The sequence below is a fragment of the Drosophila ficusphila genome, unplaced genomic scaffold (genome assembly GCF_018152265.1).
Source record: "Drosophila ficusphila isolate 14025-0441.05 unplaced genomic scaffold, ASM1815226v1 contig_414, whole genome shotgun sequence".
In the NCBI taxonomy this organism is placed as follows: Eukaryota; Metazoa; Arthropoda; class Insecta; order Diptera; family Drosophilidae; genus Drosophila; species Drosophila ficusphila.
Genome location: NW_025064328.1, coordinates 11,145,048 through 11,160,806, shown reverse-complemented (window position 1 = coordinate 11,160,806; position 15,759 = coordinate 11,145,048). Strand labels below are relative to the sequence as shown.

Genomic DNA, 15,759 nt, shown 5'->3' with positions numbered 1-15,759 from the left:
ATGGCACATGGCGTTCGAATTAATGGCAAGCAATTATGCATAATTGTGTATTTAAACGAAATGTGCAAATATGGAAAAGAGCGATGTAATAAGCTTAAATCTCAGATAATAAAAAAGTAATTTGTCTTGGGTTTATGTGGCACTCAGAAGGCATTATTTAAATATTCAATTTATTTTGCCAATGTGTTTGTTTCATAAAAATGGTGTAAAGATCCTATTATTCAAGAAATAAAAAAAATGCAAACGCTTTTTTTCAAGATTTAGGTTCGTGCAAAAATAAAAATGAAAATTTCAATTCAAATTTATTGGAATCTAAGCAAGCCACTTTCTATCATAGACACTCAGAAATCTTAAACAAATTTTTGTATAAAGCATTATTGTTTTGAACTTAGTTAAATTGGTTTCTTAAATTTATCAAATTATTTAGATTTATACCTTTCATTGAAAATTATGATAAATGGTAGACGTGAAAACTTTTCTTATAAAATCAATGCCTACACCCAATCGATTGCATTTGCGTCCTTGATAGATTAGCCGTAATCAGATGGGGCTTATAACACTTTGCCGTGCGTCACGTATCCATACAGAAAGCGCAGAGGGAATATTCCCCTTTGTCAGGCCTTTAGTCGGATAAAAGCAAATATTTATGTAGATTTCAGCGCACGCAATCAGCCCAAGAATACTGAAAACACATAAATTCGCCTGAAGGCAGGCCACACAACAAAAACGGGCGACCACACCACATGTCGCAAATTGCTTTGGAGCCCTTGTTCACACAGAAAAAACAATATAAAAATAACAATCGATATATGTACATATAAGGCAAAGTAGATTAGGTAGTTGAAGTGTTCTCTAAAACGATTTCCTTGTAAGGTGTTGACATTTATGTTCATTGAGAATTGTAGAAAAGTACTGCAACAATTTCAAAGAAAACATAAATTTTTAGTTGAAAAAGTCCTAAAAAGTGTTTACTAAAGAGGTAAAGGGTAATAAAAAATGATTTACAAATTTGAATCAGCAAGTATAGATAACATTAAACAATATTTGGTTATTTATCATTATCATTATTTTCGTAAAAAATATTGAATATATAATCTTTTGAATAATTCTAAGCAGTGTATTATTATTATCAGCAATCAAAATCTTCTCTGCTTTACAAAACTTTTGCAAATGGCAACACGAGTTAAGTACAAGGGATTTTTGCTTTCAATAATTATGCTAATCCTTGTAAGGCATTTAAATTCGACAACAATCTCTTTTAAGAAGGGTTCTCAGAAATTTTGCTAATCCTTTCGAGGCAATTAAATTTGCATTTTAAAATATTTGTTTCCTAATGAGCATTTCCAGACAAACAATTTGCTGCTTCCGCTGTGTTGAAATTTAATTTATCATTTTTTAGTTCAATTATTCCATGTTTATTTAATCTCATTAAATTGTATTTTGTGTGTATTTGCAACACACAAAAAATGCTAGCTTTACAAACTTTCCTGTTTTCTTATTATCATTTTTTCGATTTTAGAGATTCTTTTTTCCCAGTGAACCCAAAATTTCTCCCCCGATTTGTGATCCCCCCTCGTTTTGGGCCATCACTCACCTTTCATCGAGACGCATGCTGCTGCGACTGATGTCGCTCCACACGGACATGGAGCGCGGCCGCTGGAAGATGGACTTGGAGAAGCGCCGGACCGCCGGGGCGGGGGCAGCTGCTGGGGGGATAGCCGGCCAGGTCCTCGTTGAAGTTGACATTGCGCTGCAGGCGGTGGTTGGTGTGGGTGGGCGACGCCACCGAGGGCATCGAGTAGCTGCAGGTTTGATTATCGTCCGACATGCCCAAAGCGGTGTAGCTCACTTGGAGGTTCTGGCTCATTTCCTTCGGCACGTGGGTCGATTCGGGATATGTGTACGATTGCTACCAGTTCTTTTTTCGGTGATCTGGGCCTACATAGTTCAGCTGGCTCTTGCTCACTGTCACTTTTCACTTTTCACTCTTTTTTCACCGGCCATATTTTATGTATCTTAGAGATGCATCTGCATCGAACACGAACTGCGAACTGCAAACTGCGATGGCTTGTTTATTGTAGCTGCTCATGACATATCCGACACTTCATTAAGCACAATCAGCCCAAACAATTGACTGTCCCGCTCTAACGTTCGATCCCGCTCGCGTCTTCAGCAGCCACATCGTCGTTGTCTTCTGGAACCAAGTGACACTGATAAATTGCCGACCCGGCGACCTTTCCTCTCTCTCACACTCGCTGGCTGGTTAATTGACTGCACCAGACACGCTGCACGCAAAAATTCGCTAAGTTTAAGGTTCAAATACCAACAAGATCAATCAGGCAGCCATTCAATCAATCAGAACGTTTGCGATTCTCTAAGGGAGATGTTTGATGTGCTAACGAGGGTTCTTGACACCTTTTAGGATTCTACATTTCCAAGTCAAAAATATCTTGTTAAGATGAAAAATCCTTTAATTTTTTATTTAAGTATACGGATGATATGCAGTAAGTAGGGATTTTTAAATAAGTAACAACACTTATAACTTTAGATAGTATTAAAAATTATTAATAATGTTATCAGAACAACAATCAAACAACAACAATTGGAATATAATAATGAAATTATTTTTAACAAAAAATGTATAGAAAGTAATAAAAAAAAGGCTATTATTGAAAGAATCAAAAGCTTGAACTATTTATTTATGATTAGTTATTTTGCTAAGAAAGCATGTTGCTCTTTCTGTTTTAATTTACTTTCTATCTTTAGTTCCTGCAATTAATCACACTTTTTTATTATGTGTCCCTAGAATAAGTCAGTTTTCGGACCCTTTTCAAGCTGAAATGAGTTTGGGGCGCGGCGAACAGCGTTTCTCATCAGCATAATGAAAAATATATTTCACAGGGAGACACACCCATGCGAACCCAAAACAAAAAGCTGCAGTTTTGCCAGATGACGCGAACGCGAAATGAACAAAATTAAATTTTTTTCTCCTACTTTTGGGACACTCCCAGTTGAAGGTTCTCATCCACTGCTGGAACTACAAAATTATGCTTTTGTCCCTTTTTATGCCACCTATATAAACAAACATTTTATTGCACCCTTTTCAGCTACTTGAGTTTAATGTTTTGTACCCAAAGCGTTGCTTAAAGAATTTCTTGGCCCAAGTGCGTTGAAAGGACATTAGCATGCTACACATTAACTTGGCCAACTAAGTGCCGCAATTAACAAATGTAAAGAGTGCTAAACTGGAACCACGCCCACTTCCTCTTAACCAAAACTTAAGTGCTGCACGCGATTTGCAAAACTTTCACATAACTAAGACATTAAATGGCCCGAAGTCAAGCGATATTGAAGGGAAAAGATTTCAGGGGCTAAAATACTGCTCAAGCACTTGCCAAGGTTATGATTACAAATGTATTTTGTATTGCACACTTTTGGGTGAGAGCCAGAAATTCAAAACACAACAATTTACTTTATGGATAAAATATATTGCATACTTTCAGGCACCCGTTTAAGTGATTTTAAATCGCCAAAGTTTTATTTAACTACCCTGGTTAGATTACGAAATAAATAACTATAAACTATAAGAAAAACCACTGTGCAATAATTAAAACAATCCCCATTTAACAACCCTTGAACATATTTTGCTATAATTAAACGTGTATTTGACCCTATGCTTGTGAAATTTTCCTTTCTAACATACCAATATACATGTACATACATAATAAATGTCTGAAAATAGGCTTTGCCTTTTTGCTTTTTTTTTTTGTATATAACAAAGCTGACCCTAGAACAATTCCCTGGGCTGATTTCCGACGCACAGGAGCAAGGTTGCCGCCTTATCAATTAATGAACTTTTGCACCCCGATTCCGGAAAGAAGCAAAAAGGGCAGAAAAACCAGAAAAAAATGAAAAAGTGAGACATGTGACAATAGTTATTTCCTTTTTATATCACCGCTGAGGACATTTATTGTTGGGAGGCCGAAACGGAAATGTCTTTCAAAATGGCTGACAAACAGAACTTCTGTAAACATGTGGGAATTGTTGGTAGGAGGCTGTTTAGGTTGCGGACACAATAAAAAATGTGTTAGCCCCGCATGTGTTGGCCATAAATTAGGTGGTGGGAAAAAACAAAGCAAAGCCCATAATATATGCCGACATCTGCTCAACCAGTTAAGGCACTCGACATCCACAGCTGAAAATTCCTCTAATGCGAAGGTGAAACCGCTTTTCAAGAGCGCATAATCCTCGGTTGACATTTTTCCTCAGCCCATTAAAACCGAGTTTGTGTGATCTTTCTATTACTGAACCCACCATACAACCCATTTGCATGTGAAATGAATATTCCCCCTCGTAGGAAACTGGCCAAAAGTTGTCAACAGTATCTTACCCTCATCAGCAGCGCTTTGAACTCGATTTTAGCACAAAGCATGACCTTTTTTTGCCATTCAAGGAAAGAAGGTCAGAGGGTGGGCAAAGGGATTGCAATAATGGCAAGTCTATTAAGTATTTATGCAACAATATAATAAAGAAGTTTCATAACTTTGTGACAAAGTTGTTTTATGTATAAATAACTCAGCTTGTTTGGCTTTGAGAACTAAACTTAAGAGACTTTTAGCTGGGGAATTCATTCATAATAATCGTAAAATGTCTCCCTGTGTGGGAATATATATATATTTTTTATATTTTAAGAGGAACACCAGATTTTAAAAAAAGCATTTTCTACTACCAATTTGTTCTCTAAATCTCTAAACTTTCTTACTTTCTTTCATCACCCAGCTTTTAACCCATTTCTTTTCACTCCAATTTATTTCCTTTTTTATCTTTAGCATGGTATAACACTGTTCGCTAATTTTTGGCCAGCATCCATGAAATAACTTTGTTTTTTCCCTTTTTTCACTTATTATCCATTTCGGCGGTTCACTTTGCCAAGCTGAAAATTGATTTGTGGCTGCGGAGAAAAGTTTAACTTTTTGTGGTCGGGAAATTGAATTTTTATTTCGACTTTGCCTCGCCTTCCTTTCCTCTCTGTATAAATATTGATATGAGGAGAAAAGTTTTTTAGCAACCACATACTCTCTTCGTTTTCACACCTGTCTAAGAACAGCTTAAAATTACCAAGTCAAACACATAAACTCTTTGATTCAAGTATGTATTCCTTGGCAAAGGCTTAACGGGTTTTGGTATCCATTCGCAAAATTGTTATTCCATATTCAAAGGAAAACTTTGGACCAACACAAGAAAAGGTTGGGCAAAAACTTTTACGGCTGAATGAACATTTTTGTAGCAAAGTTGGTAAACAAAACTGACTTTTAAGTGCATAGATAATTCAATTTCTATAATATTAAAGCCTAGACCATTTTATCCCAAAACTCACTCGAGAAAATTCGTAAGAAAAACGAGAAAGAAAATGGCAGCACAATTCACTTATTTTCATGTGACTCAGCTGCTTGAAAATCCTGGCAAATGCGAAGTGGAGTCGACTAGAAAAAATCTCCACAATAAAACAGACAAATAATGTACAAACAAACGATGCCCCCCCGTCGAGTGGGCGTGTCTCCAAAATATAACAACAACAAATCAGTGGAAGAGCCAGAGAATATATATTTTTTGTTGTTCATGAGCTAATACAGCGTGATAAGTTGTCTGTGTATTACATTTAGCACAGACAAACAACCAGAAATCGAGTAAGTCTGTCCACTCAAGCTGTTTTTTTCTCGGCAGCAACCGTCATCACTTATCAGATAAAAATAAGCATTAAGATTTTCTGGGGTCCTGAGCAAATTCCAACCACAAATGCTTGGGGCCCAAGTTAAGGGAAAAAGTTGAAGTGCTTTTCCTCAGAGAGATTGGATTAATTTTTTTGTTTTGGCAGTTACGAATTAAGAACAATAAGTAAAGCAAAGAAAACCATTTAAATATATAACTGGTATCTTGAAAACGCCATTATTTAATATTTACAATACAGATTACCATGTATGCAATTCGATAACAATTTAATTAATTTATTCTCAGTTTTATTATAACTTTTGCAGTTCAAATAAATCATTTTTAATTGACAAAAAAAGTAATTTTAGTGCTAACACTTGATTAAACTATTAAAGCATAACAAACAATAGCCGAATATTTATCGAAAACTAATTAAATTAATAATACCATTTATAACTTTCCATATCACTCTGTTTGGCATTTTGAAAATATGCTATTCCCATGCTGAATAAAATTAGCATGATTATCGTTCTCGTTGATTTACCGCAGACAACAATCAAAAAAAGTTATGCCCGAACAGCTAAATGTCCACAATGCCCAAATGTCATTTAACAAAATAAAAACATTTACTGAACCCTGAACTTTGGCTCATTAGTCAATTATATGAGTGGCGGAGGCTGGCGGTGTCATCTACTAGGGATTGCCAAAAGAAAATGAAAAAGTCATCAATCTAAATGTGGCCACAGCAAAATCATCATCAGGATAACAAGTGGAAATTGGCCAACTTTAATCAATCTCCAAGGGCGAAGGAATTAGTTAAGCTGCAGGCTTTTCCCTGGTGGGAAAACAGATGCTTTGATTATAACTTGGGATACATTGTTTGAGTTTGAGTTTAAAAGTCACTCATTTGGAATGCATGACAATGGCTGCACTGGGGCGCTCCAATGATTCACACATATATATATTTCATACAATAAACATGTAGAACTTCCACCAGATGTACGTTATTCTACTCTGTCCTGTGTTTTTTCCTTTCTTTTTTTTTTGTTTTCTTTCTTTTGGGCCACAATTTGCAGTGTGGCATAACCGTAGATTAACTCGACCTTTTGCCAGCCCTCGGACAAAGTCCCTTTTCCTCCCACTGGCGAAAAATAGGGGCGTTAGCCAGGGATTAGCCTAGCCTGTTACATCCTGCCAGGATGCCTGCCACTCCCCTTCGTCCTGGCAGGACATCCAAAAGTCCCAGCCACGTAGCCACAAAAGTTTTCGCCGCATTCCCCCCACTTTGCTGGCCTTTTTGGTGGTTTTTCTCAATTTTGTTAAGCTTTCACTTTTAGCTTTTTAAGGTATTTTCCCAGCTTACCCAGTCAGTGAACTGGGTTCCCTTTCCTTCCCTCTTTCATTTCCTTCACCTTTCTGTTTCTCTGGAATCTGCTGCAGCCCAAGTAAAATGAGTAAGGAATTAAATGCAAAGTATAACTCATACGCCATGTGTGCTGCTCGCCTTAAAGTACTTTTTACGACCCGCCCATTTATGGGGTTCCTTGCCGTTGGTAAAGCCAATATCTGTTTGTTTTTTATGTTATTTTTATGTTTATTATTATTTTAGGTTTTGTGGCTTTTCGATTTGGTTATACTTTGCCCTTTTCCGTTTGCTCTTATTTTATTCGCCAAACGCAATTTCCGAATTATTCATGGCTGCTGCTGATTCTGTTGTCAGCAACATAAATAAGTACAATAATATAATTTGATTATGGTTTTCCAGCCGAATGAATACAAACGAAATATAAAATAAATTCAGCGAGCTAAAGATATAATTAAACGAACAATCGTAATAAGCCATATTGATTCTAAACAAAAAATGTCACTTGTTTTATTGCCACAAACATAAAACAGTTAAAATTTAATTAATGAATTACTGATTAATTAAAATACAAAGTACTTAAAGCAAACCAATTTTTATTTAAAAGTTGTGTAACTGCATAAAACCAATTAAAAACTACAAATATTTAAATTATTTTTACAAGTTGAATACAGAGTAAGTTAAATTATAAAAGTTTTTAAATAGTTACGTTACTGCCGAAACCTTTGGCAGCCTAATTAAACTTTGTTTCCATTTGCACCCATCTACAGGCCACAAAAACAGGGCCGCGTATCGCCGAGTGGCTTAATGAAAGTTAAAGTAAATATATAATAAACTTAATTGGTATGCAAATTTGCGCTGCTTGGCCAATTTCGACTAAATGGGTGGCGCACAAAGTACGAAATGGTGGCGGTCGTCGAGAGGGTGGCTGCATCATCGATGTCGGCGAACGAAATGTGTCATAAAACCTAATTGAAAATTTCAGCCACGAACGATGGGCAACTATTTGTGAGCGGGTGGGTGTGTCAAGAAATATATTGTCGAGGCAAAACAGATAAGCTAAATAAACTGCAGCATCCCAAGTGCCGTTGCCGTTGCCGTTGCCTTTGCCGTTGCATGCAGCGAGTCGCAATGGCCAAAAACGAAATGTGTCAAGGCGAGGCAGCAGAAAACATGGCTGAATACCTGCAGGGGTCTTTCACGTAAGCAAACAAGACAACAAAGTTGTGACCAGCCAGCATATGTAAAAATAAAAACGCTCACTTGAAAGTAATTCGCAGGGCTTGGTAAACAAAAACGCCAAGGGACAACGGGGCGGATCGATTTTTGGCAGTCAAAAAAAAACGAAGTTTCTTCAAACGCTGCGCACAAAAGTGTGCTACAAAATTCTCGTTTGCAGCCACGCACTCAAAGGAATTCTCGATTCCTCATGCAATATTGCTTTCTGCCTTGTAATCCTGACTCCTTTTTGCTCTGTTTCTTAAAAAAGCAATTTCGTTTTTTATTCCACCATGTGCTCATATGTATATATTACACTCCCTTGAGCCCAAGGACACACAATAACTTTCACTCCTTGCACCCCCGTTTTTCTTTGTTTTAAATTATTATTTCCTTTTTTTGGTCTGACATTTTTCACTAATTAACACAACAAATCCGTCCGACACGTGGGCGGTGGCCTTGTGGGGCAAATAGAACCGCCAGCATGATAATGCCGTTCAAATACGCTTTGATTAATTCGCGAAGGTGACACAGTCGCGCACACCATACCGCATATATTTTAGCTCGATTCCACGGATATACTAGTATGTGTTTTGCTCGGTTGTCGAGGCGTTCTGCATCCAACTGGCAGCACAAACGAACTGAGGCACTGCTACCAATCTTTCAGTGACTGGCTCCATCAGGCGTCCAAAGTCACGCACCACCAGGAGCAGGACGACCCACCGAGCGTGTTGGTGTGCGTGCATCTGTGTCGCGGTCCTTCAAAAACGCTCTTTAACAGCGCTCTTCTGCACGCCGCCTCTCTTAACCAGCTCTGAATGATGGAGGCAGTTAACTAGAGTTGTCGCACGCTCAAATCTGCATAGTCAACAATGCGATATCGAAATGATCTGTTAATCTACATATTTCTGAAGAAGTGTTTACAGCTCTTGATCACAGTGCACCTAATTCCCCTGATGTTAATAAAGATCTTTTATCGAAAGTTTTAAGTAACATTACTTTTGCCGGTTTAGTTATTTTAAAAACTGTTCCCTTTTATACATTGAATCATCATACTTACAATGGTTATATGATCTATCCGATCTCTTAATTCTGAACTAAACATTAATCAGAAAAATATAAACGCATTATAAACGCAGTAGAATTTTTGTAGCAAAAAAAGTGTGTATATTAGTGTGGATTACTGCAGTAAATTTTCATCAAAATGTTCAATGTACAGTTTATTGGTTTAAAATCTAAAATAAATTTAGTCATATTATCCCCCCATTTTTATCAGTACATCCCAGCTCCATTGTGGGCCTTAACTTCTGTCCGAGCACGTGTTATATAACAAACAAAGAACCGTAAGAGCAAGCCCCCTCTGCTCTCCGGCAAAGAGAGAAACGGGATTTTGTTCCCGTAACCCAGAAGGACAGCAACAAAACAGAATGGCAAACAACAAATTTGGCGCGAAAGACACGTGCGGAAACGAAACACAGACGTATCAATTCCATTCCATTGCGTTTCGTGTAAACATTGCAGCTTTTCTGTGACGTCAGCATTGTCCTTATGACGTCAGATGAAAAGGCAAAAGAAAAGTCTACACAAGAAAAAGACAATCGCGAACAGAAAAGCACCATCTATGGGAAAAGTTGGAAAGCACCAAACGCTGTTTGAATTCTGTTAGGAGTTCTGTAAGTTAGAAACTGTTAAAGATTTCTATTTAGTAAGGCAATCCCCTGAGTAATTTTACACTTTTTTTGTATTTAGAGCACGTTTCAACTAACCACAAATAGTGGCATAGTAAACATAGGAATACCCATATTTAAACACTTCCAATCATACTAAAAAAAAAAAGGACGAAGGTGCAGAAGCAACTGAAACCGTCATCCAGTCATTTGGGAATTCAAAAACATCAAAACACAATAGGTTCCCCCACTTGGGGTTTTGTGTAATAGGAAGCGTATTGATTTCCATAAGTGATTGATGAACCCGAATTCTATGCGGCCGATCCACTAATATATGCATAAGCCAAGGTCTATGGACTGAAACAAAAGTGCAACTGACAGCGGTGAAGTGGATGAGTGGGTGAGCTGTTCGGAGAGCTCGGGAATCCTTCATTCTATATGCAAATCCCCAAACTTCAGCTGCAGCCGGTATTCGCTATCGAAAATGCATTAGAATCCGATTTAATATTCAATATAATCCAGCTTTTAAACTCGTGCGAGGATACTCTTGTGTGGAACAACAGAAAATCTAGTGGTTTTCTGAACAAAGGATTGGTGCAACGTTATTAAAAATGTTCCTAATTAAACAAGTTTTAGTTGCGATATGAAATAAATCAATGCACATTTAAAGCAGCTTGTTTAGTTTCTGTAAATAATACATGAGTAATAAGCCTTAATGAATGCACGTATACAAAAAAGAGTGTGAGCTTTAAAATAAAAAAAAAGAAAGCAGTCTTGAATAAATTATATAATGGTTTAATATTCATATTAATATATGAACTTTTTTTACCTCCATGAATCCCTTTAAAAATCGAACAACAATTTCTATTTGCATATATTGTATTATTCAAAACAACATTAAGTCAATGCTGGTCCAATAAAAACAAATGTTTTAACTTGTATGCCATGAGGGCAAAAAGTGTAAATTATGCAAAAATAGATTGCCTTAGATAAAAGCATAAAGTAAAACGGCACGATAAGCCCTTTGAGCCAAATTGAATTTAAGCCCAATTCATATTTAGAATAGTTTGCATTATATGCTTTTAGGGGCTCTCAAAAACTTTCAAAGGGTTTGACAAAGTTCAAAGTTGTCCCTGCTGACTCGATTACACATTCCGGTCAATATGCGTAGCCATTCCATTGATATGCCAAGGAGCACCCTTGGAGCTCCAAGAAACCTCGGCAAACACTGGACCCAAGAATTAGTAAATGGGCAACTTATGTGGCCGGGAAAACGGGAAAAGTGCGTGTGTGAGCTGGAAATTTGTTGTCAATTTCCGGCAATTTGTCGCTGGCAGCGGCATCATCATTGTGATAAGGGTGGCAGGCGACAAACACATCCTGTAATGGATCCGCAGGATCTGGCAACGCAATCAGCACAACATAATATAAAAGTAAATTAGAATGTTGAGATGGGGCCGAGAAAGATGGAAGTTCGGCGGGTAACTTGTTTCGGCGCTAAACGAGAGTCAAAGTGCGAAAGAAAGTGGGTGGGAGAAAGTGAACCAGGCCATCGAGCCACTAGCTGATGGCCTAAATTGAGTGTTTGAGCCACCACCTCCTACTCCTCCTCCTTCGATGGCACCTCCTCCTCTCGTCAGGTTGCTCCAATTATGCCAGAATTGAAGCGCTCTCTGATTGCTTAATCTTGCCGGAATGCATTAATGTGTCAGCCAAGTTAACACGTACATACGCACTTATACACTCCCGCTTTTCGGTGCCGGTGTAATTAAAATGTCAAAACGAATTTACATGCTACATTCCTTTGCAACGCAGCAGGTTCTCCAGCTATCAAGACGGCAAAAAAAAAGAAAAGCCTTAGCTCAGGCCTATCATTTAGTTTGCGGTTCGCACGACTGTCAGCCACAAACAATCGAGGGAGAAAAGAAAAAAAATGTCTAAAAGGAAAATAGCTGGCCGGACACACAGAAAGATAGCCGGGCAATGATGCAAAAATATTTCAACAGTTTTCTGTATAAATAGAAAGCGACCAGAGATGGCCAACACAGACAACTCATCGCTCACAAACAGGCAAACAGGAACAAACGGAAGGCAAAAAAAAACAACAAAAAATACCAAGAAAAACTTGACAGGATGAAGTAAAAAATTGTTTAAACAACTACGGGATACCTATTAAAACGGAAATCAAAAAGTTTTCAAACTTTGAGTGCGAAACTTTATTATTAATGAAGCTGGTAATTAAAGCTTTTTTTTCCATAAAAATGTGTTAATCTAAAGTTGGCTGCAAAACGATTTAAGGCTGAGATCTTAACAAACTTTTGCATTTAACCACAACATTAAATTTTTTTATTATTTGCATTATTTCTTTTTTGAATTTTGCTTTTATCGAGTATAATACCTACATAATCTGCTCTCAAGTATCTATTACCCCTGAAAATTCCATTTGTCTTACCCTGCAAATCGCTTTATTAAAATTGAAAAGGAAAGCCGAGAAAAACCCACAAACAGATCATATCTAAGGCCAAAGGCACTTCCATTCTTCTCACATTCTGTGAAATGTGTCCCTGTTGATATGGGCAACCGAAATCACTTGGGACATTAATATAAACAAATTGGCACGCAATGCAAAAAAAAAAAAAAAAAAAAAATACGGATTTTAAATATATATAAATGTCAACAGATAAATGTTTGCGATATTTATAGCCTCCAAAGAGTCAGGCGAAATGAGAAACTGTAGACAGACTGCAAGGATACGAATTGCAATAGAAAGGCTCTCTACCTCTGGGGACTTTGGACTGAGATTGCATTTCATTCGGATGACAGGTTATGCCTTAAATTTCACTGAAATGCAGATGGGTAAACTAAATATAGGAGCAGATATAGATACATATTCGCATTCGTGTCTGACACAATTTTTGAGAAGGGCCAAAAACACGCATATATTTGCTAAGGCTTTACAATACAACAACAAAAAAAACTACCTACCCTTAAGGCGGTATTTTGACGGGTTTGTTTTCGTAGTGTTCTTTTATTTATAAGCACGCAAGGTTTTGTGTCAATAAAAGATTAGTCAAACCAAAATAGACAGCATTATTGATGCTAAGAAAAATTCACAGCATTTACATCTTTAAATTGTACCTTTCAAGTAATACATTTTTAAGGCAAAAAAAATCTTCACTCTTATAGTTTAAGCATTACATTTTATTATCAAGAAATTTGTTGATGTAAGCAAAATCGTGTAAAAGTCAAACTTCACTTCATTAATTTGATATACGATAAGGAAAACAGTTTTTTCCGTCACGTTAATTACACGAAAAATGTATAAATAGTTAGCCACTGAAAAGGTCAGTATGATATGCCAAAATAGGAAAAAAGTACAGACTAAAGACTTTAGGAGAAGAAAAAATGTTTACTGTATATATTAAAGGCTTTGCGATAATCCGAGTATCTTGTTTCGTTCAATAAGGTGCATTAACTTAATGCTTTATTTAAAATAAACACTTTATTTTTAGCCATAAAATATTTTTAAGGGGAAAACCAACTGCCGATGAGAAGTGAAACTTGAATTATAGCTTCAATCGCTTCGAACACGCAGCAGTAAACACGATTTGGCTTTTTTCATTAGTGTCAGGCTGCCAATGAATCGCAGGACGTGAAAATCGTGGAAAAGCGGAAAACGCAGCTGCTGCCGACTCGACTCGACTCGGCTCATCAAAAGATTGAAAGGCAGCGCGCGGTGAAGAAAATATTCAAATGCCTAAACTAAATTGCATATTTATACGAGTCCTGCGAATCCTGTGAGAAACTCTGGCTGCCACTGAAATACTGATACTAAGGATAAAAAAGAAAGGAGGAAGGACCGCTCGCACTGCTGGCATAAATTATATAACATTTCACGTATTTTCCTTTTTATTATACTCAGTACTTTTTCATTTTTGCTGTTGCTTTTCTTTTTTTTTTTGTTTTTTATTTTTTTGACGGGACATGGCAGTTTTCCGCGAGTCGCGACAATTGCCAAAACGTCAGCCGAAATTTTTGTTGTTTGCCCGTTGTGACTGTCAATATTTGTTTTCGCTCATGTGTGTGCTTTTTATTTCAGGCCATAGGGACTTCCAGCAGAGGCGTATTTTTGGTTACAAAATTTTGATTGACACATCGAATTTAGTTTGAATTCTGTCCAGGCCCCAAAAACGTGGCGCATTTCTTGTCAGATCAATTAACTGGAGCTTCCTGCAAATCCTTGGCCCCGAAAAACCACATAACCGTTTTCCCTTTTCCGTGATCCTGCGAATCTAAGTCAGTTACAGAGACCGAGACCAAAATAAAAAGGAATCGCAAAGTAAAGAAATAGATATAGGAACGAGACCTTAGCCAGCTTGTTCAATTATGCAAGGACGAAACGTGCCTGGAACTTGGTTAAAAGATACACCAAGTTACAGTACGAAACATTAATGACGGACAACATTACCTGCATAGAGTTTTTTTATGATTAATTGAAAACATGTTTGGAATAAAATATTATAAATGTTTTATTTTGTATAGCATACATAAATTAGTTTTAGAAATGATTTTTATATATTTTTTTATACATCTTATTTATTTATTGTTACCATATAAACATTTTTTAAGCTGTTCGAATTTAAAGGTCATAGATTATAGGTTATGGTTTTATTATTAAAGAACACAGTACTTAAATAATTCTAAAATTGAACCAAAATATTTTCAATCCTTTTTATTATCTTAATTTCTATTCTCTGCAGTTCTATACTGCTTACAGTATATAGAATAATAGGAGCTCTCTGCCGAGTTTCACTGTACCCACACTGAAGCCTGCCTTGTTGAATTTTGAATAAGTCTGAGTCCTAGGGTCCTTCGGATTTGCTGTTGGGGGAAATGGGGGAAGGCAAAGGAAGAGGAGCAAAGGGAGCCCGCTTGAGGGCTAATTGAACGCCATTTGGTTGGACAGTAATTGATGTATGAGTCAGCCGTGGATATGCCCGGTCAGGCATCTGGGGGCTGGCTTCTTTCGGGGCCGTGGCGCTCACAAATGTCAACCTGCCGAGTCCGAGGTCCTTGAGTCCACTGCTTTTGTTTCCGTTCTCGAAATGTTTCGGGTTTCGCACTGCTCAACTGACAATGCATTTTTGTGTTTTGTGTTGTTGAAACTTAAAACGCTGGTCCATTAGGAAATTGCACAAGAGATGGGAAACGGGAGCAGAATGAAAAGTGATGGAGAGAGCTGGGGTCAAGGGGTCACCGAAGGAGCAATGGACCAATGGGCCAGAGGATGTCCTATGCGTTCGTTTACCTGTCTCTATTGACCCAAAAGTGAAGGACGAGGCGTCACAAGGTTCTCGGGTTGGAATGGCACTGTTGTTACTGCCTCTTCATACCTGCCACACCCACTGTCACCGCCTCCCTTGAGTGGGCCGGAGAGTAAATAAACCCGTTGTTCCGCAGTGCACTTTGTCACAAGTGTACAACAACAACAACAACAACAGCACCAGCAACAACAACAATAGGGAATACATCAGGGAGAGCGAAGGAAAACTCTTTTTTATTTGTTTTACTGATTTTTTTTCTTTGGGTTTTCCACCTCCTCTTCGATTTTGTCCAACACTTCTGCTCACTGACCAAATGTTTGCTTTCACTTTTCGTGGCTATTTTGGTAGCGCTTTTATAGCCCTCATCGAAGTGTTCGATATTATGTGAGTAAGTGCGAAAGGATCAAACAAATATTCTCTTTCTATTCAAAGATAAAATTCTTATGTTCAGATGGAGTTCTTTATTACAAAAATTAAA

At 37.4% G+C, this 15,759-nt stretch overlaps 1 protein-coding gene across 1 annotated transcript in view; it reads right to left on the bottom strand.

Annotated features, from left to right (window-relative positions):
• The window catches only part of LOC108096647 (potassium channel subfamily T member 2), an 80,099-nt gene extending 71,180 nt beyond the window's left edge, over window positions 1-8,919 (bottom strand). Inside the window, 3 exon segments of the mRNA XM_043208302.1 lie at window positions 1,595-1,696; window positions 1,698-2,194; window positions 8,840-8,919. Coding sequence (XP_043064237.1) covers window positions 1,595-1,696; window positions 1,698-1,867 — 272 coding nt within the window. The 5' untranslated portion in view covers window positions 1,868-2,194; window positions 8,840-8,919.
• Window positions 8,920-15,759: the final 6,840 nt, after the last annotated feature.